The 26875-nt window shown below is 40.8% G+C and overlaps 1 protein-coding gene across 2 annotated transcripts in view; it reads right to left on the bottom strand.

The window, feature by feature from the left end:
- LOC126166778 (GTP-binding protein 1) overlaps positions 1–26875 on the bottom strand; it is a 153248-nt gene that overhangs the window by 79990 nt on the left and 46383 nt on the right. For both annotated transcript variants that reach the window (XM_049920430.1, XM_049920431.1), the window contains exons 5-6: positions 3679–3857; positions 656–819 (exon numbers count right to left, since the gene is read on the bottom strand). In XM_049920430.1, the coding sequence (XP_049776387.1) occupies positions 656–819; positions 3679–3857 (343 nt within the window). The remainder of the gene's footprint in view (positions 1–655; positions 820–3678; positions 3858–26875) is intronic.

Raw genomic sequence — 26875 nt, 5'->3', positions numbered from 1 at the left:
CAAAAATATAAATCTTGAAACCAGAAACAAAATCACGAAGAGCTGTGTTTGGAACATAGCTTTATGCAGGTGTGAAATATGGACAATTGGGGAAAACAGAAATTAAATGATTACACGATGGGATGGCAGAAGGAAAGAATTGCAGAGGCAGGTTTAGATATGATTGTATAAGGCAGATCACTGATGACGCAGTATACAGCATTTATTCTGGATCAAAACATAATTAGCAAACACAAGGAATGGCAAATAGATAGAGACAGAGAAAGAGATAGTCATAGAGAGAGAGAGAGAGAGAGAGAGAGAGAGAGAGAGAGACTGGAACACAAAATGGAGTCAATCATTCACAGTACAGTAGTGTCATACTACACAACAATCACATGTTTAGAAAAGAAGAGAATACATCATGTACACATTAAACACAATGTAGATGTAACTGTAATATACATTGTCTTTTTCTATATACATTGAAGCGTCCAGCATCATCCAAGCATTTGGCATAAGCAATTTAGGGAAGCCATAGAAAACTTATATCTGAACTTCTGGACGAGAATCTGAGCCCTGTCAGTGTCTTCATTACCGCACCACTTCACACAGCCCAAGGACAAATAAACTTACTATTTCATACTGCATTCATTTTATGTACTCTGAAACTCACCATCAGCATTCCAAAATCAGGAGCATGACCGGTCATCCCAAATACTGTGGTCTTGAGGTAACGCTCATGCCCTGCCAAGTCAATAAATGTTATCACTTTTGAAGAACGTTCACAGATCTTCACCCAGTCAAGTGAACCATGCTCAGGCTTGTTTACAACATTTCCTGCAATAATAAACTAAATTTCATTTGTGTTAAAAAGGTTCCAGTGATTCAACAATTTACCACACAGCATATGGGGTAGTCAGTTCCAGCAAGAAGTAATACAGTGACACCATATACAATGACCATAATGAAAACTATCATGATTAGATAGAGCACAGATATATAAACAAGAAGCAAAACACAGTATAGTAAACATTGTATATTGTAACTAAAATTATTTTCTCATTAACATTCAGCTTGTCTTGGGGTTACGTGAAATAAAATTCCTTAAAAAATTATTTTAAAAAAATAATCTAATAATATGAAAGATAGATAGATAGATAGAGACAGTGAGATAGTGAGAGAGAGAGAGAGAGAGAGAGAGAGAGAGAGACTGGAACACAAAATGGAGTCAATCATTCACAGTACAGTTGTGTCATACTACACAACAATCACATGTTTAGAATAGAAGAGAATACATCATGTACACATTAAACACAACAGCTTCTGTATAAAACTCATTTTCTTTGTCACATGTTGTTTATCTCTCAAAGAAAACACAAAATGTCTTCTTAAAGTTTCCATACATTGCATTTCTTTCTGGAGCAACACAAGTTTCACTGTGTCCCAGTCTGGCACACAGTTTTAATCTGCCATGAAATTTCAGATCAGTGTATACTCTGTTGCAGAATGAAAGATTCATTCTAGAAATGATATCCCGTGACATGGCATAGTCATTTCTCCGCAATATACTTTCTTATACGAGTGCTATCCCACAACCTAAGCATGAGAACGTTTTGGAAGTTTGGAAGGTAGGAGATGAGGTACTGGCTGAAGTAAAGCTGTGATGGTGGATCAGGAGGCAGTAAGAGTACTGCCTACAAAAGGTGAGGTGGCTGGGCACACAGCTTTAATCTTCCCAGAAGTTTGAAAGATTAGAATATGCAAAATAGATTGCAGAAAATGTTGACTGTAGTGTTCTGCGGGTATGTAATGATTATCACAAGCTGGAAAAGGCGGAGTAACAGTCCCACAATATCTCTGCAGATAGACGCCAAAATTACAGATCAGTGTATCTGAATGTTACAGGCGACATTACCAAAACACATTACAAAGTACGCTTAAGCAGTTGGGAGAACAACACCTGCCATTCCATGTTCACTTCATTAAGTATATTACGAACAAACTAGCATAGAACAGGGTACGAAGAAAAGCATCAGTTCGTAACAATATAAGAAAATTAGTGTGTTCATGAAAAAAGTAAATGAAAACACACACACAACACACACACACACACACACACACACACACACACACACACAACAAAAACCAATACCAGTTGCTCCGTCTGGCAACACCTGCCCCTCCCTCACAACCATACCCAATTTAAGTGATGTATACCCGCATCCCATATTAACAACAAAAGATCACCACATTTTGAAATAAAACCAAAAACAAAATACAACAAAAAAACCACTAGACAGCTGGAAATGCCATTTGGCTCCCAGTAATTAGAAAACAAAACAACATACATACAAACTACTAATACTACACTATAAACACTGAACTATGCATGCCAGTGGTACACAAACACACAGTAGTGAAGCACCAAATCAACTCAGGAGCAAGTCCAACACATTGTAGACATAACAACAACAGGATTAAATAGTAGGTAACCTTAGTAAGGCTTAAAAGATATAGATAACAAGACATAAAAGTTATTTTATGACAAAAAGCAAGTGCAGCACTGGAAACCAATTGTGAATACTGCTTCAGAATTTCGAATATCTAATGCATTTACAATGGTCGAAGTAGAGAGGATATAAAATGTAGACTGGCAATGGCAAGGAAAGCATTTCTGAAGAAGAGAAATTTGTTAACATCGAGTATAGATTTAAGTGTCAGGAAGTCATTTCTGAAAGTATTTGTATGGAGTGTAGCCATGTATGGAAGTGAAACTTGGATGGTAAATAGTTTGGACAAGAAGAGAATAGACCACCGAGCGAGGTGGCGCAGTGGTTAGCACACTGGACTCGCATTCGGGAGGACGACGGTTCAATCCCGTCTCCGGCCATCCTGATTTAGGTTTTCCGTGATTTCCCTAAATCGCTTCAGGCAAATGCCGGGACGGTTCCTTCGAAAGGGCATGGCCGATTTCCTTCCCCATCCTTCCCTAATCCGAGCTTGTGCTCCGTCTTTAATGACCTCGTTGTCGACGGGACGTTAAACACTAATCTCCTCCTCCTCCTCCAAGAAGAGAATAGAAGCTTTCGAAATGTGGTGCTATAGAAGAATGCTGAAGGTTAGATGGGTAGATCACATAACTAATGAGGAAGTATTGAATAGGATTGGGGTGAAGAGGAGTTTGTGGCACAACTTGACTAGAAGAAGGGATCAGTTGGTAGCACATGTTCTAAGGCATCAAGGGATCACCAATTTAGTATTGGAGGGCAGCGTGGAGGGTAAAAATCGTAGGGGGAGACCAAGAGATGAATAAACTAAGCAGATTCAGGATGTAGGTTGCAGTAGGTACTGGGAGATGAAGAAGCTTGCACAGAATAGAGTAGCATGGAGAACTGCATCAAACCAGTCTCAGGACTGAAGACCACAACAACAACAACAACAACAACAACAATGCATTTATCAATTTTAGTGGCATATTACAGGCCAGCGACAACATTTCAAATGAATAAAGGGAACAGATCCAGGTACTATTAAAAACTATTTTATTCATTTAAAAAGCCATAATTTACAAATGACAGGAAAAGAAAAACTTATTTTAAAAATGATAGCAGAACTATAAAATAATACATATGTAAACTGGTCAATTTATTTGACCACACATATGTTAAATGTAACAATCAAATGGTTTGCCCCTACCTAAACTATCAAAACCCAATATGTCATTTCCAACTGAGCTCGTACGTCCGGATTCCATTTCATGCTTGTGTCGAAATAGCCTCTGACGAGCATGTCCACGTCCATTGTCCAGTTCTCCATGTGTCAGCACTCCCAGAAGCGTCGACTTCCCAGCATCGACGTTTCCCACAACTGCTACCCTGTGTAAATAAAACAAATGGCATTGGCACAGGTAACAACATTATCCAGTGTAATGTTTTGCACAATGTTTGCCAATAAATTAATTATATCAAAAGGAAAATTCATTCAAGAACACTATATAGGATATCAAAATATCCACGGGTGTACTGCGGGTCTACAGTGTCCAACGGGCACAATATTTCAGCGATCATACATGTCACCATCATCAGGTGAACTGACAGACTGAGCTCCTGTGAACGTGCCGGCACGGAGATCCATACGCTATGTCTGCTCAGGGGGAACTGGGTTCGGTCGCGGCGGCGGGCCGATTTAAATACCCTCCGCCCGCGGCACGCTCCCTCCGCTGTCCGCGTCCCGCGCCACGGACACGCAGTGGAACAGATTGCGATGGCGTCTGAGATGACGTCGGTGTGATGGCCCTGTCCGCTGTGGTCGTCACAACTATACGTTTGCTCAATTTACTCTTGATTAACACAATCACGGGTTCCCAAGCCTTACTAAGATTATAGCCACAGTCACGGTTTATGAGGTCATCATCGGTGGGAATTTCGATGGCCTCTCTAACAACGCTGTCCCAGTAGCTCGACGTCTGTACCAGAATCCTCGTATGTCATACTCCATAGCGTGATTTTCCAACAAACAATGTTCAGCGACTGCCGACTTGCTCGGATACATCAGTCGAGTGTGCCTCTGGTGTTCACGGCATCAATCCTCGATGGTACGCATCATCTGACCAATATACGACTTGCCACATTGACAAGGAATCTGGTACACGCCAGCCTTCCTCAAACCGAGGTCATCTTTGGCGCTCCCCACCAGTGGACGAGTTTTATTTGGAGCACAAAACACAGTTCCGACCCGGTGTTTCTTCAAAATGCGGGCAATTTTCCCCGAGAGTGCACCTATATATGGAATAAACGCAGTGCCTACCTCCTCCCTCATGATTTCATCCATCTCCACAGGTTGTGCTATAGTGGTTGGGTGGAGAGCACGTTGAATCTGCCACTCTGAGTACCCATTTTTTTGAAATACAGTTCTCAGATGTTCCAATTCCTGGGGTAGACTATCTGCGTCAGAGATAGTGCGCGCCCTATGTACTAGAGTTTTAAGTACCCCATTCCTCTGTGAAGGGTGGTGGCAGCTGTCTGCGTGCAAATACAGATCAGTGTGCGTTGTCTTCTGATACACCCCATGACCTAGGGTGCCGTCAGCCCTTCTCTTGACCAAGACGTCAAGGAAAGGTAATTTACCCTCCGTTTCAGTCTCCATAGTGAATTTGATGTTGGGGTGTATGGAGTTTAGATGTGTAAGGAAGTCAAGGAGTTTATCCATGTGGCCAGATTATGAACGTGTCGTCCACGTAACGGAAAAAGCAAGTAGGTTTCCATTCGGATGATGACAGGGCTTCCTCCTCGAAGTTCTCCATGTACAAATTCGCTACCACCGGTGAGAGTGGGCTACCCATGGCGACTCCCTCCATTTGTTCGTAGTATTCTCCATTGCAAAGAAAATACGTGGAAGTCAGGACATGCCTAAGAAGTTCAGTGGTCTTCTCGTCAAACTTCTGACTAATCAATTCTAGTGACTCTCGCAGGGGTACCCTCGTAAACAAGGAAACGACGTCAAAACTCACCACGACATCTGACTCATCCAACCTCAAGCTATCAAGGCGTTTAACAAAATCCATGGAATTGCGGATGTGATGAGGGCATTTACCCACATAAGGACTTAATATTCCCATCAGGTATTTGGCCAACAAATCTGTAGGTGCCCTGATGTTGCTGACAATGGGGCGTAATGGTACCCCCTCTTTGTGAACCTTCGGGAGTCCATACAGTCTAGGCGGTACTGGACCTTGGGGTAACAATTTCTTAGCGCCACCCTCCAGTAAATCTGCGTCCTTGAGAAGCGACCTCATCTTGTTCTCCACCTTCTTTGTAGGGTCAACGCTGATCTTTCAGTAGGAATCGTCATTTAGCAGGCTCTGCTTCTTATCAGTGTAGTCCTTATGGGAGACAACAACTGTAGCATTGCCTTTGTCAGCCGGTAAGACAACAATTTCAGAGCGCTCCCTCAGATCACGAATGGCCGCCCTCTCTTTACTGGTGATATTTGACTTCATCGGCTTGGATTTCGTCAACGCACGACAAGTTTCACGACTGTGGCTATAATCTTAGCAAGGCTTGGGAACCAGCGATTGGGTTAATCAAGAGTAAATCGAGCAAACGTATAGTTGTGACTACCACAGCGGACAGAGCCATCACAACGACGTCATTTCAGACGCCGTCGCAATCTGTTCCACCGCGCGACCGTGGTGCAGGGCACGGACAGCGGAGGGAGTGCGCCGCGGGCAGACAGTATTTAAATCGACCACGGCGGTGACCGGACCCAGTTCCCCCTGAGCAGCCGTAGCATACGGATCTCAGTGCCAGCACGCTCACAGGCGCTCAGTCCGTCAGTGCACCTGATGATGGCGACATGTATGATCGCCGAAATATTGTGCCCGTTGGACACTGTAGACCGGCAGCAGACCCGTGGATATTTTGATTGTCAAATACGCCAGGAGAAACTCAAGAATCACACATATAGAATAGTTTATAACACATTAATGACCCAGTAATTTTCTTAAAATTATGCAACAAAATAATGACAATATGGAAACCTATCCTTTATTTTAGTTATAACTGGTTGTTCTACTTTATTGTGATATTACTCCATTTCTTTTAATTTCATGGCAACACAACAAAGCAAAGATGCCTTACTGTTAAATTATATATATTCACTATGTACCTAGAACAAATAAAAACCCAGTACATTGCAAAAATACGAGAGAAACATTACAGTATTTGATATAATAAACAAACTCTGTACTTATGTCCTTGGTAATTTTTGTATTATACACATTACACTAGGATCAAAGTCATAGAATAGAATAGTATCCTTACTCACCTTTCAGTATTTATCACAGAATTGGCTTTGTCAATATTTACAGTGGAATCAAGTTTTATACAATAATCGATTACATATGCAGAAAATAACAAGCTTATTTAACAGTTAAAACCTTTTCTTTATAACTTAGAAAAAACATATATTATTATAACTAAACAACGGAAAATCCAGGATGGAATGTAACAATATTGTGAAAAGGAAAGTTGCCACTCACCATATAGCGCAGATCCCGAGTCACAGATAGGCACAACAAAAAGAGTCACTTGGCGCCAAAAATAGACACGCCCCCCCCCCCCCCCCCACACACACACACACTCTCTCTGCAGTGTAGCAATGTGGTTCAGTTGCCAGCGACTGCAGTCGTGTGTGTGTGTGTGTGTGTGTGTGTGTGTGTGTGTGTGTGTGTGTGTGTGTGTGTGGTTTTTTATTTATTTATTTATTTATTTATTGTTCCATGGGACCAAATTAAGGAGAAGTCTCCATGGTCATGGAACGAGTCAATACATGAAATTATAACACGATATTAGAAACAGATCAAATGAAATATAAAAAAAAAAACACATTCAGGTGACAAGTCGTAAGTTTAAATAAAGAAAATCAACAATGTAGCACTGGAATTTGCTTAATTTTTTAGCTCTTCCAGGAGCTCCTCGACAGAATAGAAGGAGTGAGCCATGAGGAAACTCTTCAGTTTAGACTTAAAAGAGTTTGGGCTACTGCTAAGATTTTTGAGTTCTTGTGGTAGCTTATTGAAAATGGATGCAGCAGAATACTGCACTCCTTTCTGCGCAAGAGTCAAGGAAGTGCATTTCAAATGCAGATTGGATTTCTGCATAGTATTAACTGAGTGAAAGCTGCTAACTCTTGAGAATAGGCTAATATTGCTAACAGCAAACGACATTAAAGAAAATATATACTGTGAGGGCAATGTCAGAATTCCCAGACTATTGAATAGAGGTCGACAAGAGGTTCTTGAACTTACACCACATATAGCTCGAACAGCCCGTTTTTGAGCCAAAAATACCCTTTTTGAATCAGAAGAATTACCCCAAAAAATAATACCATACGACATAAGTGTATGAAAATATGCGAAGTAGACTACTTTTCGTGTTGAAGTGTCACTTATTTCAAATACTGTTCTAATGGTAAATAAAGCAGCATTTAGTTTCTGAACAAGATCCTGGACATGGGCTTTCCACAACAGCTTACTATCTATCCGAACGCCTAGGAACTTTAACTGTTCCGTCTCACTTATAATATGCCCATTCTGTCTGATCAAAATATCGGTTCTTGTTGAATTGTGAGTTAGAAACTGTAATAACTGAGTCTTACTGTGATTTAGCATCAAATTATTTTCTACAAGCCACGAACTTATTTCATGAACTACATTATTTGATACTGTTTCAATATTACACACAAGATACTTCACTATCAAGCTGGTGTCATCAGCAAACAGAAATATTTTTGAATCACCTGTAATACTTGAAGGCATATCATTTATATAAATAAGAAACAGCTGTGGCCCCAGCACCGACCCTTGGGGAACGCCCCAGTTAACAGTGCCCCATTGGGACTGAACATCACTACCACTCTCAACATTGCGGAGAATAACCTTCTGCTTTCTGTTCTTAAAGTAAGAGGAGAACCAATTGTAAGCTACTCCCCTTACTCCATAATGGTCCAACTTCTGCAGTAATATTTTGTGGTCAACACAGTCAAAAGCCTTCGTTAAATCAAAGAAAACACCTAGTGTTCGCAACCTTTTATTTAATCCGTCCAAAACCTCACAGAGAAAAGAGAATATAGCATTTTCAGTTGTTAAACCATTTCTAAAACCAAACTGAACATTTGACAGCAAATTATGTGAATTTAAATGCTCCAGTAACCTTGTATATACAACCTTCTCGATAACTTTAGCAAACACTGTGTGTGTGTTTGTGTGATCTATTTTTTATGAAGGCCATACTGGCTGAAAGCTTATTTGTGACAGTCTTTTTGTTGTTCCTATCTGTGACTCGGCATCTCCGCTATATAGTGAGTGGCAACTTTCCTTTTCATAATATATTATTACGACAATTTTTAGGAATTCTTTAATGGAATAAAATTCATTGGATTTAGGCAAGTTTGTAATACACTCTTAAATTTATTTAGTGGTACTGCACAAACTGAGTGTGGCAACTTACTGAAAATTTTTGTGCTGAAGTACTTGTAGTTATTATGGACTATAGCAAGGAAGGCAAATCAACCAATTGGCTGTTTCTGGTACTGTGTACATGGACATTTTGTGTCACATGCTTAGAAATAACTGTTAAGAAACAAATTCGAAACATTGCATCATTTGCAAGTTATTTAGAATTGAAGTTAGCCAATCTGATCATTGAGTATGCAAACTCAAGCATTGTGTGTGCTAAGATCAGTGACGCACAGATGTGTACTTGTGAGTTAACACTTGTTGAAACGCTCATTTTGAGTTAAAATGTGCCTTATTTGGAAGTGATAAATTTAAGCTAGGTGAGCAACAGATATGTTCATTCGGTTTGAGGAAACCAAATGTGGAACAAGTTTGGCAACACTGTCTCTGGGAGACTACTTCAATTTGCATGTGCATCAACTTGATTCGTAACTTCAATGCTAAATAAACTCAGTAATGGTGCAACATATCAATTTTTTTAAACTATTTTTCCCCATAACCTCCCCTGCAACACCCTTACAAGCTTTTCAGACTGTTTCTGACCACTCTGTATAAACAGAGGCTAAGCACCTTTATAATGCCGACTCATTTTGCTTTCTTCTGGCACCTGAAAATACATTTAGGTCCTGTGGAATTACCCAAAAGCACTGTTCCATACTGCAGATGGAAACAGAAGAGAGCGAAGTATGACTGGAGTAACAACTGTCTGCTCACACTATTTCTTAACTTATACAATAAAAGAAGTACATTGGCTAGTTTACTGCACAGATATTTGATGTGTCACAAGAGAGTTTCTGGTCTAAGATCAGTTTCACTGTTTTATTTTAAATTTTAGTTCCCTCAAGATTAAAAATTATTTCTCCTGTTTTTGTCTGGTTTATGCATAGCTGATTGGCATGACATCAGTGACCAGTCATTTACATAATTTATCTGTTGTTATCTGGTGCACTTAGTAAATTCTCTCCAGCGGTTACTAGCATCATTAATGTAGACAATGAACAGGAAAGGTCCAAGAGTAGAGTCTTGGGGGTACTCCTCTTTTAACTGGGAATAATGCAGATTCCTGCTTATTTGCATATACAAGCTGCAACCTACTGCTTAAATAAGATTTGAATAAACTGGCTGATTTACTCTCAGTACCACAGTATTTTAACATTTTGATGATTACGTCATGTAACACTGAGTCAAGTGGTTTGCTTAAATCAATAGTGAGAGAAGTGACACTTTGACTTCCTTTGGTTTATGATGAAACTAGCTGCAACCTACAATGTAACCCACGGATAAACAGTCAGCTGTTAGAAAATGTTAATCCTGAAACTCGCTACCCACATATATGCATTATCACAAAAGTTCTCTTGGAGGTACTGCGACATCAGCTACTTGCGGTCCAGCAAAATGGTTGCAGAAAACTGTTCCCTCAAAATTCATTCGTTTACTTAAGCAAAAATTTGTACGTGATTGAGTAGCAAAGTACAAAATGTGCCAAGAAAGGGAGCAAATAACTGCATGACCATCTGCGAAATGTCTAGCGTGGAAAATATCATAATTATCTTGGTATGTATGGGGAGCCAGGATCTACTGCAATAAGTCTCTGTAAACAACATTCCAAGACTTCTTGTCTTCCTTGAATATGTACAGATCTTGAGCTATCGATACACGTGAGCAGCCAATGTAGAGCTGTCCGTGCCAGAAACATGGGGTGCCCAGATGAATACCGGCCACTTTTAAAGATTGTCCCTGACTCTTATTTATAGGGATCAAAATGGCTACTGTCATTGGGAACTGCAGGTGTTTAAACTGGAGTGGCAAGCTTGTTGGGATAATGGGAATTCATGGTATTAATACTCTCTCTCCCTTGGCTCTGCTGGTGATGATAGAGGCCTGTACAATATGCCTTCTCAGGTCCGTGACACATAACTTGGTGCCACTGCAAAATTATGGTGCATCCAGGTTATGCATCAATAACACATGCACACCCACCTTTAGCTCCAACTTGTGGGATAGCACCCTCGACAGCTCTAATGAGTTTTGAAATTCTACAGGATATGAAGTTGCATCATCTCTTGTCATCACTGTATCGATTGATGTGTAGGTGGTCACCTCACCATGTACCTGAGCATTAATTTTTTTATTGATGTTTCCCACCAATTCATTCTTAGGCGGCAAGATAACTCTTTCACATAACCACTCCTCATTGTTCAAGTTTTCATGTAAGCTTGGAAAACCTCGTTAATTAGATTATCTTCTGACTTTACAACATTGTAGAAGTGGCTTTCAGATTTTGCTAAGTCTTCCGCACCCATTGCCATGCTGCCCTCACCAATCTCGACTCTTGGTCATTGTCTCATCTACATCTACAGTTAAGATTCAAATTTTACTGCCACATAATATCGTTGGTGTCCACAGACATTGTTATGTACACTGTTGTCCTACCAGTGTGTGCTCTCTGTCTGTGTGTGTTCCTTGTTCAGTGTGTGGTCTTTTATGAATAAAGTTGTTCGTTAAACACGTGTTGTTGCTGTAATTTCAAGTCCTAATCCTAACAGGTTACAGGCCCAGGTCACGCGATCGGTAAAAGCGATACTCTTCGTTTACACGAAAACGGAAATTCGTAAGCTGAAGTGTGGGAATAAACTGAGTCCGTTAATGCGACTAATATAGCGCACATGGCTGCTGCACACAGAGTTCGAGTGGAAACGTTATCACGTGATAACTATGACACATGGAGAATTCAAGTTGAAGCACTACTCATCAAGAACGACACGTGGGGGTATGTATCTGAAGACATACCACAACCTGAAGTGACTGGTGAAGGCGCCGCACTCGCTGCTGCACAAGCCGCGTACAAAGTGTGGTTAGCTGCAGGCAGGAGGGCGAATGCAGACCTCATTCTATCCATCAGCCCCACGGAATGGAAGCAAGTGAAGAACTGCAGCACATCACGTCAGGTATGGCTCAAACTTGAATCAATTTATGCATCCAAAGGATCTGCTCGCAAAACAACGCTACTTACTCTGCACAAGATGCAACCTAGTGGTGATGTAACACGGCATCTTAATGAATTCTTCGATGCAGTGGACAAATTACAAGCAATGGACATCGATATAAACAGTGATTTATTGTTGATAATGCTGCTCTACAGTTTGCCAGATAGTTACGATAATTTTAGGTGTGCAATAGAATCACGTGATAACCTACCCGATGTTGAGACACTAAAAGTGAAAATCTTGGAAGAAAACAACACGAGAGTTCAGAAAGACAGTGAAAATGCAAGTGCTGCGATGTTTGTCAAACTGGTCAGGCCTAAACATTTCATAAACAAATCAAACGGTACATTAAGTGACTGTGCCAAATCAGAACAAAAATCAAAACAGAAGCAAAGGCAGGAAAAATCATCATTCAGGTGCAGTTTTTGCAACAAGAAAGGCCACAAAGAAGAATGTTTCTTCAAAAGGAAGCTACTTGCGCAAGCTGCAAATTAAGTTGATGAAGATCATTACTGTTTTTCCATTAACGAACATGCTGCGAAATCTCGTGAACCAAACGTTTTGTGGTGTATAGACAGTGGTTGCACATCACACATGTGTAACGACCCTAAAGTGTTCACAAGCATAACCAAAGCACAAGAAAGTTTAATGCTTGCAGACAACAGTGCTATGCAAGTGACAGCTGAAGGTGACATACGCATCAAAATCTCAGCCAGTGATACCAACTCCATTATGCTCAAAAACACTTTGTATGTGCCAAAACTCGGAACCAATCTAATCTCAGTTGCAAAGGTTGTGGACAGCAATCACACTGTAACCTTTGAGAAAAATCGTGCAGTTATAAGGGACACTAACGATAAGGTTAAGGAGATTGAAAACAGAGTTGGTAACCTGTTTTACTTGCATGAAAACAGCCCAAAGGCCTGTACAGCTGCCGAGACAAAAATTACGAAAAGTGACACGCAAATCTGGCATCCTTGATAAGGACACTTGAACTCTGGAGATATGATTAGAATGCTCAAGGATGAGTAAGTGACAGGTTTAAAATTCAGTGATGCAGACTTCACTAAGTGCACTACATGTCTTGAAGGAAAGATCACATCCATCCCCTTCACCAGGCGGGATGAAAACAAAAGTGACCTTCTGGAGTTAGTACATTCAGATGTCTGTCGGCCAATGAGAGAAAACTCTCTAGGTGGTGTAAGATATTTTGTAACCTTCATGAATGACCACAGCAGATGGTGTCAAGTCTACTTTTTTCGAGACAAGGGGGAAGTTGTGGACAGATTTGTTGAATTCAAGAACTTTGCTGAAAATCAGACTGGATGTACAATAAAATCTTTCCAGTCAGATAACGGCAAGGAATACTGCAACGAAAGGATGGACTCCATCATCCGAGCGGCAGGAATACAGCGACGTTGAACAGTTCCCTATACACCACAACAGAATGGTGTTACTGAACGAAAGAACCGATCCTTGGTTGAAGTGGCTCGCTGCATGATACTGGAGTCTGGACAGCCACCATCACTTTGGGCCGAAGCTATTAACACAGCCAACCACATCCGAAATCGCTGCCTAACCAAAGGACTTTCAGGTGGAACTCCATATGAAAAGTGGATGAAGAAGAAGCCAGACCCGTCACACGGTGAAAGTGTCATCATACTGGACAAATCGCCAAATAAGGGAAGTTTGATCTGAGAGGCAAGCAAGGAATCTTTGAAGGCTACTTAGACTGTTCAAGTATCTATCGTGTGTGTGTGTGTGTGTGTGTGTGTGTGTGTGTGTGTGTGTGCCAAAAGACCACAAGATACACACATCATGAGATGTCAGGTTCCTTGATCATAACAATTTTGAACCCAAGCAAACCTATGTAGACCTCTCTGCAGATGAACAACATCATTTCCAAAGAAGAAGCATCTGCATGGACCTTTCACCAGGAGATTTGAGTGACAACAGAAGCTGTGAGTCAGAATCATTCTCTGATGAAGAACCACTTTACGGTTTTGAAGAAGAAGAAGTCACCTCGCTACCACACGATATCATTTCAGATGTTAACCTGTCATATGAAGAGGACAACAATTCCTCAAGTGTCACACTTGCTCCACAGCTTGCACCAGATGTTTCAATTCATGACATCAACTTTGCTGCTAAAGCAACAGAAATCAATGTTGAGGATACATTGAATGGTCCAGATAGTCAAGAACGGTTTAGCGCTATATACGATGAAGTCAAGTCGCTAGTCAAGAATGAAACCTGGGACATCATGGACAGACAAGCAAACAGAAAAATAATTGACTGCAGAACTGTCTTAAGGAACACAAGCGGCAGTGATGGATCCTTGCTACAAAGAAAGGCCAGAATAATTGCATGAGGATTCAACAAAAGACCTGGAGTTGACTTTGTGGAAAGATTCCCTCCAGTTGCAAGAATCGAATCATTCAGACTCCTCATGGCTCTGGCAGTGAAGTTTAACTTGCATGTCTCACAGCTGGATATCTCCACTGCATTCCTCAAAGGTGAAGTTGATACTGAAATCTTCATGGAACAGCCGGACTCATTAGCCAAGTTCTTACAGAAGATGAGAGATGTAGAGGAGGACCATCACATAGCCAAAAAGGCAGATGATATGCTCCAGAAGTTAAAATCTGGTGACAAAGTGTGCAAGCTTATGATAGCCATCTACGGACTGCGCCAAGCTGGCAGACAATGGCATGCCAAATTAAATGCCACATTGATGTCAATCGGATTGCAGCCCACTAGTGCAGATCTTTGTGTATATGTGGACAGTATGGGAAATTCTCAAGTCTTCCTGCTCACTTATGTTGACGACATCGTAATTGCGTCATCAGACCCGGAAAGAACAAGGCAGATCCAGGACAAGTTATCTGCCAGATTTGACATCAAGTATCTTGGTCTTGTGAAATGCTACCTGGGCATTGACATAAATCAGTCTGTTGCCAAACTCACGCTGTGTCAAAGTGGCTACATCAGAGAAGTTTTACACCAATTCCGAATGGTTGACTGCAAGCCCGTAAGAACCCGGTTGGTGACCGGGATCAAACTGAATGTTGCAGCTGCAAGTACAGTGAATGGGACTCAGTATCCATTCAGGGAACTGCTCGGAGTGTTGATGTACATCGCCATTGGCACTCGCCCTAATATATGCCATGCAGTCAGGGAACAATTGTTAAGAAACTAACCTACGTCAAGGATAAAGAGGGATATTCGGTTTTGCAGATGCTGACTGTGGAAATTCTGATGCTGACAGGAAGTCTTATACTGGTTACAACTTCATCTTGTGCAAGTCAGCAATCTCATGGTGTTTGCGCAAGCAGAGGACCGTCGCTCTCTCATCAACTGAGGCTGAGTATATGAGTATCTCTGAAGCAGCAAAGGAGGCGATTCACCTATCAACCTTTGTGAAGGAGCTGCGTTTAGTGGAGCTATCAAACATTGTACTGTTCAATGACAACCAGTCAGCTGGAAAATTATCAAATAATCCAGTTTTCCACTCAAAGGCAAAACACATTCACATAAAGTACCACTTCATTCGCCAGGCCCTGCAAGATTATCCACTGAAACTGGAATATCGGTCAACAGAAGATATGGTAGCAGACATGCTGACGAAGGCCCTTCCTGCACCGAAGCATGAGATGTGTGTTGTTGGACTCAGACTGCGAACCTAGAACCACAAACTTAAGCACTCAAGTTCATCTAATTACACCTGTGTGTAAAAATTGAGGGGGCGTGTTGAGATTCAAATTTTACCGCCACATAATATTGTTGGCGTCCACAGATGTTGTTATGTACACAGTTGTCCTAGCAGTGTGTGTTCTCTGTCTGTGTGTGTTCCTTGTTCAGTGTGTGGTCCTTTATGAATAAAGTTGTTCGTTAAACATGTGTCGTTGCTGTAATTTCAAGTCCTAATCCTAACATCTAAATCTACATCTACATGGTTACTCTGCAATTCACACTTAAGTGTCTGGAGGACAGTTCATCGAAACATTTTCATACTACTTCTCTACCATTCCTCTCTCAAATGGCGCGTGGGAAAAAGGAACACCTGAATCCTTCTGTTCGAGCTCTGATTTCTCTTATTTTATTATGATGATTATTTCTCTCTATGTAGGTGGGTGTCAACAAAATATTTTCACATTCAGAAGAGAAAGTTGGTGACTGAAATTTCATAAATAGATCTCGCCACAAAGCTTACACTACACTCGTTCGTCCTCTGTTAGAATACTGCACCGAGGTGTGGGGTCCTTACCAGGTGGGATTGACGGAGGACATCGAAAGGGTGCAAAAAAGGGCAGCTCATTTTGTATTATCACGTAATAGGGGAGAGAGTGTGGCAGATATGATACGCGAGTTGGGATGGAAGTCATTAAAGCAAAGACGTTTTTCGTCGCAGCGAGATCTATTTACGAAATTTCAGTCACCAACTTTCTCTTCTGAATGCGAAAATATTTTATTGAGCCCAACCTACATAGGTAGGAATGATCATCAAAATAAAATAAGAGAAATCAGAGCTCGAACAGAAAGGTTTAGGTGTTCGTTTTTCCCGCGCGCTGTTCGGGAGTGGAATGATAGAGAGATAGTATGATTGTGGTTCGATGAACCCTCTGCCAAGCACTTAAATGTGAATTGCAGAGTAGTCATGTAGATGTAGATGTAGAAAACTACCTTTGCTTCAGCGACTGCCACCCCAAGTCTTGTATCATATCAGTGACACTCTCACCCCTGTTGCGCAATAACACAAAACGAGCTGCACTTCTTTGCACTTTTTCGATGTCCTCCATCAATCCTAACTAGTAAGGATCCCATACTATACAGCAATATTCCAGCAGAGGATGGACAAGTGTAATGTAGGCTGTCTCTTTAGTGGGTTTGTCGCATCTTCTAAGTGTTCTGCCAAAAAAGCGGAGTCTTTGTCTCGCCTTCCCCACACTATTATCTATGTGGTCTTTCCAATCTAAGTTGCCCGTAATTGTAATTCCTAGGTATTTAGTCGAATTGACAGCCCTTAGATTTGTGCGATTTACCGTATACCCAAAATTTATCGAATTTCTTTTAGTACCCATGTGGATGACCTCGCACTTTTCTTTGTTTAGTGCCAATTGCCACTTTTCGCATCATATAGAAATTCTCTCTAGATAATTTGGTAATTGGAATTGACCATCTGATGATTTTACTAGATGGTAAATTACAGTGTCATCTGCAAACAATCTAAGGGGGCTGCTCAGATTATCACCTAGATCATTTATGTAAATCAGGAACAGCAGAGGACCTATGACACTACCTTGTGGAACATCAGATATCACTTCTGTTCAACTCGATGATTTACTGTCTGTCACTATGAACTGTGACCTCTCTGAGAGGAAATCACGAATCCAGTCACACAACTGAGACAATACTCCAGATGTACGCAATTTGATTAATAGTTGCTTGTGAGGAACGGTATCAAAAGCCTTCTGGAAATCTAGGAACATGGAATCAATCTGAGATCCTTTGTTGACAGCACTTATTACTTCATGGGAATAAAGAGCTAGCTGTGTTCCACAAGAACAGTATTTTCTGAATCCGTGTTGGTTATGTATCAATAAGTCATTTTCTTCAAGGTGATTCATAATGTTCAAGTACAGCATATGCTCCAAAATTCCTATTCCAAATTGAGGTCAGTGATATGGGTCTGTAATTCAATGGGTTACTCCTATTTCCTTTCTTGAATATTTGTGTGACCTTTCCAGTCTTCAGGAACAGACCTTCCGCCAAGTGAGCGGTTGTGTATGATTGCTAAGAAAGGCACTACTGTGTCTGTATACTCTGAAAGGAACCCGATTGGTATACCATCTGGACCAGAAGACTTTCCTTTCTTAAGTGATCTAAGTTGTTTCACAACACCTAAGATATCTACTTTTATGCCACTCATGCTAACAGCTGTTCTGGTTTTGAATTCTGGGATGTTTACTTTGTCTTCTTTCATGAAGGAATTACAGAAAACTGTATTTAGTAACTCTGCTTTAGTGGCGCCATCATTGGTAACATTTCCATCACTATCACACAGTTATGGTATAAGTTGTCAGCTCTAAATTTTCTACGTGTACCTGCAGTGGCGATGATTTGAGGCATGTGTTCGCCTCATTTGCCATAGAGCCTCATTAGATGACTGGCAGCACCTGTCGGAAGTGGCCTGCGAACAAGACAATGACTCCACCCGTCAACATTCAGTTATTGCAGATGTCTTGCAAGCTTCAGCCGAGCACCTCAATCGCATGCTTGTGTGATATCCAGCATTCACCCCATGCAATCAATCTGCACTGCTGAAACAGAGTGGCACGACCACTGCTCTTGCTGACATTGCAAGTGAATGTTTCCTCATTCGCAACATTCACAGGAAGCTTGAACACTGAATGGGCAGTTCTTCCTCTGCTGCAAGGTTGTGGCTATCCCAGAGGATGCAATAAATAGCACAACATTCCTGTCCTTGAGCAACTGGGCCAGCTGCAAATTCAATAGAAATGTCTTGCCATTGCCCCCAGGTGTGCACAAGAAATGAACTCATCCGATCTCCACATTATTCAAAATTTTATTGAAAATGTGCCTTTGCTCTGGTAATAGGAGGGGATTAGCTTGGGCAACTTGGGCCTCCAAGGCTGCTGTGTCATAACTATGAGTTCCCTGACCAAATCAGTGGACAGCCCTCCCACCCATTGTAGTGTAGGCATGCTGAAATCAGACAGCTGTTTTCCCACCACCAAGAAAACTTTGTCCTCAATAAGCTTCAGCATTTCATTAAAATATGTCAAAACTGGACTGTGCTGAATCTTGGTAATAATGCTCAATTTCTTCGGATAATGTTTTATATTTATTCCAAAATGTATTCGGGTTCAAGAGTCCACAGGTGTTCAACATGATAGCAAAGAGCTCTCTCAACTTCGCTGGTGACCGGCACTATATGGCGTCCTCCATTGTAGCGTCATCTTCCAAAACTCCCATCGCCTCATATGCTTCCTCAAACATGGCTTTTCCATCTCCGTCAACTGTTTTCAGGGTCTGAAAACTGATGGGGGCCCGGATGCGGGTCAGAAGCAACTATACACAATAACACTCAAAGTGTATTACAGGTGTGGTGTAAATTCTACCCAGGGTCTCGGACACCTTCACAGCTTGCCAGCCCTCAACCAGGGTGTCCTGCACATGATTTTCCATTCTTTCTGTGACACTTTCCATGTGTGATATTTTGGCACATAGGCATACAGTAAAGTTCTGCCAAAGTCGTCCATCTGGCATACATGGAAAAATGTGGTGAGGGTAGTCGTGGGCAGTGTCGCTATTCAATTGTGCAAACTGCCTCCATGAAGTACGCACACTTACTGTTGGGAAGGTGCGCCACTAGATGTGTCATGTCGGGTGCTTCTCGTGAAACAGCAAGCCCGATATCCACCACGTAGCTTTGTTGCCGTTCACAAATCGATCTGCTGTAAACATCCGCACATCGTTTCTTGGATCAATATTAGCACAGTCCTGCTGTTGCACAATAAATATTGCCTGGTCACTGCCTCTGTTTATGTATTTGCAAATATATTTAATTGCCTTAACCAAGTTACAAATCTCTACATTAATGTGAGCAATAAATATAATGGAAAGGAGTGGCAAGCACGGAATGATGCAGCTGCTGTCCAGTACAACTTCTTGTGCCATACCTCTCACTTTCATTGTGACCATACATCCCTTGTTCTTGTACACTCAAGGTCTGTACAATGGATATACATTGTCGTTCGCCGCCCGCAGTGGTCTAGCGGTTCTAAGCGCTCAGTCCGGAAACGCACGACTGCTACGGTCGCAGGTTAGAATCCTACCTCGAGCATGGATGCGTGTGATGTCCTTAGGTTAGTTAGTTTTAATTAGTTCTAAGTTCTAGGGGACTGATGACCACAGATGTTAGTCCCATATTGCTCAGAGCCATTTGAACCATACATTGTCGTTCATTTGGGTCTCTTTTAAAAGTGGCCCAGGATACTTTTTGGTGAATTTCTTGTCCTTCATGGCTGGCGGCACAGGTTTCAATGCTCTACAAGGACCGTGGAGTATAGGCTCTTAGTGACTGTGTCCTATAGCTTTTTGTCCACATTGGGGTCAGGCAACTCTGGTAATGTCACATCATACATTTATTTCAGCCACAATTTCTGCTTTAACCAAGAAGCAAGTGCACATGGAGCAAGTCATGCTTTTGCCACTCAATGGAATACATGAAGCACTGTTGTTTCACCAAAATGTTGCCCTGTCACCAGCTTCTGCACTTTATTCCCTTCCTGGCCATTCCAAAACAGGGCATCACAATAGCGGTGCATATCAATGATCCTGGTGACAGAGTCATCGTGCTCATGATCCTGGTGATGGAGTTGTCATGCTTGCGCAGGACAATGTCTCCAGGGCAGTTGGGTTATCATCCGTGACCATAGCTGTGACATTGGTCACGGCCATTGCGCGTAGCAGCATGTGTGCTGCCCGCTTGGCACATTATCTACATGGATCACCAACTTGCAGCTCTCGTCAGGCATGTTCTCCAGAGCTGTACCAATACATTGTGATTTTGCAGAACTTTCTGAATTTTCAGTACAGTCACCTGTTCAACTCCCTGAATAATTTGACACAGCGTTTCAGTCTCCTGCTTATCATCCCCATAAAATAAACTAGCAAAAATTGTGCTTCACTATTGGACAGAGGGAAAAGTGACCCGATTTTATGGTGCTCTTGCCCCTGCACTGTAAAGGTAAATGAAAAAACAGGCATAGTGAGAATTCTATTGACCTCAAAGGCGCTCATGTGAAAACATGAATTATATATTTTTTGTACAGTTTAGGAACTGCTGTGCCTCATCAGTCTATCCAGAAAATAATTCCTTTAAAGGATCCACTAGCTCTTCTAATGTAGGAACAGATACCTTGCTCCCAGAGCAACACATTCCCACTGTTTCCTACTTCCATTTCAAGGTCCCACAAAATCTGCACGCCTTGTTCATACTGTCAATTTTGATGAGCCTGTGGTCACTGTAATCCAATGTTGGATTATGGTCAAAATCATATTATATTATTTTTTTTCCTTTTTTACAAAACCCCAGGTATTCATTGCAAATATTTGCCAATGTTCAACTTGTCACTGAGCAACAGTGTGTCAGTGTGAAGCTGTGTTTCAGTGGCACACACAGATGCTATGCATGCTGCATTCACCTGACGCCAAGAAGCCCCATTTTCAGTGGTCTCAGAAACATGCGGAGATGCAATGCATTTAGTATTCTGCTGATGTCAAGCATAAGTCTGCTCAGGAGTTTCAGCCACTCGTGCACTTGCCTGATGCTTAACTTCCACGTATGACATTTTAGTCACATTATCCATCACATGGTAACAGTAGTCATGCTGGCCATCCCATGGTAACAGTTGTTTGCTTCAGAATAAAAGACAGCCTGTGTGTTAATTCAGGGTTTAGATTATCTACATTCCAAAGTTCCTCTAAAACCATATACCTGCTTCAACATGAATGGGTAGCAAACATACTAACTCTATAGAGAAGGAAAATAAGCAATTTTTTGATTCAGTGCATCACAAACTTTATAACATTTGCTTGTGAAGCAATGTCATGAGCCCTCATGTGTGTGCCTGTTACCAGCAGATAAGCTTGCATATCATAATCCAGCCCCAATAAAGTTCTAGGAACCTTTACATGTAAAGTATGTGTTTTTGTTTGTCACACAGCATTTACATAACGCGATCATTGTGAGCCTTCAAGGTGACTTCATAGATGCCCAGGAGTTTCTGACACAATCGTAATATAAAAAGCAAATATTAGTGGGAAGCAATGTTGTAATTGTACCAATTTCTAATAAGAAAGTCCCAGAACCTTTTCCAAACATATGAAATAAGGAAAAAAGATTGCAGCAGGGTGTGAACCTGGGTATTACATAACTCAGTTTGGCAACATGACGTCTCTAACAGCGTGGTTACACAAAACATTCTAATGTTGCTATTTCATATGATGTAATAGCAGCCTGTTAAGACTGTTACTGCCAATATAGTTTTAAATGATATTTAAGTAGAAAAAATCATACCAAGGACGTTGAGTTTGTGTTAAATCTTCAATGCTGTGTTGCCTTGAAATGCAATATTGTCATAACACAATTTCCAATCTGGAAATTAGCATTTACGCAGCGCGCTTTTTGATTGGATTTCCTGCTGTGACTTTTCATTGGCTGTTCCTCACAGTTCAATTATTGTTCCATATTTCATGTTATATGCTTCATACAAATACATACTTTGTATCACACACTTTTAAAAACAAGCTGTATGTTAATCCAGGGTATAAGCTACGTCCACATCAAATTTTATCCAAATCTGTCCATCCGTTTTAGCCTGATGCAGTAACAAACATACACACAAATTCTTGCATTTATAGTTTATATGGGAAATGAGATTGCTGAATACAAAGTAGGACTGCTTAGTTTGTTTACCAATTTGTGAATGTCATTTAACGTGATTAATATCCAAGTAATTCCTCACTTCTTGTCTGTTTTACATAAGTAAGAGGGCTTCTGCATCTAATGTAGAATTATTGAGTGGAATCGTGGTGCTGGCAATATTTATAAAATATTCAATGAGAGTATCACAGTCAACAGGCATATTACACAATTGGCCATTAAAATTGCTACACCACAAACATGACATGCTACAGACACGAAAATTAACCAACATGAAGAAGATGCTGTGATATGCAAATGATTAGCTTTTCAGAGCATTCACACAAGGTTGGCGCCAGTGGTGACACCTACAACGTACTGACATGAGGAAAGTTTCCAACCGATTTCTCATACAGAAATAGCAGTTGACCGGCGTTGCCTGGTGAAACGTTGTTGTGATGCCTCGTGTAAGGATGAGAAATCCATACCATCAATTTTCCGACTTTGATAAAGATTGGATTGTAGCCTATCCCAATTGTGGTTTATCGTATCACGACATTGCTGTTCGAGTTGGTCGAGACCCAATGACTGTTAGCAGAATATGGAATCGGTGGGTTCATGAGGGTAATACGGAACGCCGTGCTGGATCACAACGGCCTCGTATCGCTAGCAGTCGAGATGACAGCCATCTTATCCGCACGGCTGTAATGGTTCGTGCAGCCACGTCTCAATCCCTGAGTCAACAGATGGGGACGTTTGCAAGACAACAACCATCTGCACGAACAGTTCAACGACGTTTGCAGCAGCATGGACTATCAGCTCGGAGATCATGACTGCGGTTACCCTTGACACTGCATCACAGACAGGAGAGCCTGTGGTGGTGTACTCAACGACGAACCTGGGTGCACGAATGGCAAAACGTCTTTTTTTCGGATGAATCCAGGTTCTGTTTACAGCATCACGTTGGTCGCATCCGTGTTTGGCAGCATCGCGGTGAACACAAATTGGAAGCGTGTACTCGTCACCGCCATACTGGCATATCACCTGGCATGATGGTATGCGGTGCCATTGGTTACACGTCTCGGTCACCTCTTGTTCGCACTGACGGCACTTTGAACAGTGGACGTTACATTTCAGATGTGTTACTACCTGTGGCTCTACCCTTCATTCGATCCCTGCGAAAACCTACATTCCAGCAGGATAATGCACGACCGCATGTTGCAGGTCATGTATGGTCCTTTCTGGATACAGAAAAAGTTCGACTGCTGCCCTGGCCAGCACATTCTCCAGATCTCTCACCAACTGAAAATGTCTGGTCAATGGTGGCTGAGCAATTAGCTCGTCACAATACGCCAGTCACTACTCTTGATGAATTGTGGTACGGTGTTGAAGCTGCATGGGCAGCTGTACCTGTACACGCCATCCAAGCTCTGTTTGACTCAATGCCCAGGCATATCAAGGCCGTTATTACGACCAGAGGTGGTTGTTCTGGGTACTGATTTCTCAGGATCTATGCACCCAAATTGCATGAAAATGTAATCACATGTCAGTTCTAGTATAATATATTTGTCCAATGAATACCCATTTATCATCTGTATTTCTTCTTGGTGTAGCAATTTTGATGGCCAGTAGTGTATTTTCTTTACTGATACTATTAATTTTCCTTTTAATTACCTTCCACACTGCTTTACATTTATTGTTAGGACTTCAAACAACATATCACTTGCACTGCACTTAGCATTTTTTATTTCAGATCTGTAGAGTTTGTTCGCAGCTCATAGTCTAGTGGTTAGCACTGCCGCCTATGGAACACGGGGTCCAGGATTCAATTCCCAGTCCGGTTGGGGATTTTCTCTGTGTGGTGATTGGGTGTTTTTGTTGTCATCATTTGTTCTTCTTCATCTTGATCTTCATCTTCATCTTCTTCTTCATCATCATCATCATCATCATCATCATCATCATCATCATCCATGACAGTGGCTAGATCAGACTGTGTAAAAAAAAAAAATGGACTGTGTAAAAATTGGGACTTTGTACTGATGACCGCACAGTTGTGTGCCCCACAAACGAATCATCATCATCATCATCTGTACAGTTTTTTCATATTTACATAATTTTCCTAGTCCCTATCACTTCCATGAGGCTTACCTCTCAGAATAAGTAATAATATCCTGATTTTGATTAGTTGTGGACTGTAGCACTTGTTGATATGATGCTGCTTATGTATAATATTAGTACATCTTTTGGTTACAGTGGGGCATGCATTTGATCTCTGCCACAAAAATTGAAAAGCATTCATCAATTGTTTTATCATTATCCTTTACATGAGACCAATCCATTTCTTTTAACTAATCTATCATATTGTTTACAATAGATTCATCTACAATTCTGTACATCACTTGTCTTTCTGTGGTACTGAGAGCTGAATTTTCTATCTGAAGCCACAGCCCTGCACGGTCTGATATTCTTATTTCTATAACATGACATTCAAGAGAGTATCTACATACATTACTAATTATGTTATTAAACCATGTATTCAGTCCAATGTGTTTTTCATTGAGACAGTAGTAGTTCAATGACTTTAGAGAATTAACCATGTGAATCACATTTTTCTCTTTGCATTATTATATCCACATTAATATCACCTACTGTACATCAACAATTTTATGCTGTTTAAATTTGGACAATTGCAACATTAAAGTGGTAATTTTTTTCTACAAATGCTATCTCATCAGAGCTTGAAGTACAAAAAACTGAGACAATCACAAGTTATGTGTGGGTATTAACACTTCAAATGTGCCTTCAAGGCATATTCTGGTAATATATGATTCAGGTATGTAAATCAAGGTTTTACATTTATATGAAGAAGAAGAATATTGGTAAAGAAGTGCATTTTGATTTCACTGAGTCTTGCATGCTTGTTTATTTTCATTTGGTGATCTAGAGCAGCACAATTATCTGAACGAATTAGTTTGCTGCAGTTTTATAATTTTGTTTACCTCCTGGCACAGAAAATTTTTCCATGCTCATAATGTTCAGTGTGCAAATTTTTTCGAGTCTACTAGTATCCACCACATTGCATTTTGCACAAGTGGAGCATAGTAATCTGATTTTGATAATGGTTTTATGGCTCTCTTACTTTACATGTGACTTAAAGATCAGGTCAATCTCTGTGGTATAGCCACAAGTGTGTGTTTCATCTCATTCATATTAACAAATTCTTCATACCTGCTACTCATGTTTTGGATTCTTTATGTTCTATGTCATTTATACCAATCACACAAGCACAAATTCACTGGCCTTCAGTATATTCCTATGTTCCAAAGACAATGCCATTAACACTTTTCATCCTCATGCCAGGTGTCATGATGCCAGTTGCACAAAAGCCCATATTCACATCACATACAATGCTAACTAGTTTTCTGCTATGGCTGTCCACTACAGAAATAACTTTGCATTTCTTTGTATGCTGTTTGTGATTGCTGCCGACATTAAATTTACAAGTTTATATTTTGTTTTGAGTTTCACGTTGGCTGGAATGTTCACTTTCAATGTTTACAGACTTACTGCTGTTTCCCGCCAACACACTGAACCTGTTTTGTGCACATGAGATTAGATTTATTTGATGAGTTGACACTTTTTTAATTACTTTGTTTGTCATTTCTAGAGAAAAGGAAAGTGTGTTTCAATTATTCCTGCTCTTTTGCCTATTATTTTCACTGTCAAATGTATTTGAATTGTTTACAGTACTTTTGGCCATTAATTTATGTCTACTGTTTCATCTTCCAATGCTGCAGACAACGTCAGAGGCCATAAAGACTCACACAACAGTTTCAAACCTACAACGCTGCAGCATGCCGAGCTGCTTATATGTACCCATGCAATGGTCAATTCATGACGTCATCAAACCCCTGCCTAAGATAGCAGATTCTCACTAACGTGTGTTATCGAACATATAATGGAGAACAGTTGGTCCTGTTGGTTTATTTAGCACTAAGGTTTACAATTTGCATAATTTCAAACCTTCTTCTTTTCTGTTAAAAGTTATTTTTGTGCTTTTGAATTTATAGGGCCTCTCTTTGTTGTAGAAATCTGGATACTGTTTGATCCCTCTCCCACACCCTTTTCAAGGTCCCATTAATTCCAAAATCTGAATATAGGAACTGATTCTCTCCCAAGTATTTGACTCTCACTCTTCACTATGCCATAATTTATTTCCCCTTTGATCTTCTCCTTCATTCTCTATGCCTTTTACAACAAAATCTCTCTCTCTCTCTTTCCAATATTTCTTTTTTTGTCCCGCAAAGCTTAATCTTCTGCAATCCTAATTTGTCTTCAATTTTTTCACCTCTTTTGGTCTAATTTTCTTTTAAACAATATCATCTATTCTTATTTAACTTTCAGCTACGACCAATGATATAGTCTTCTGGATATGATTTA

Source organism: Schistocerca cancellata, chromosome 1 (genome assembly GCF_023864275.1).
Source record: "Schistocerca cancellata isolate TAMUIC-IGC-003103 chromosome 1, iqSchCanc2.1, whole genome shotgun sequence".
NCBI lineage: Eukaryota > Metazoa > Arthropoda > Insecta > Orthoptera > Acrididae > Schistocerca > Schistocerca cancellata.
The sequence above is the reverse complement of the archived record's forward strand: the minus strand, read 5'-3'. Positions and strand labels throughout refer to the sequence as shown.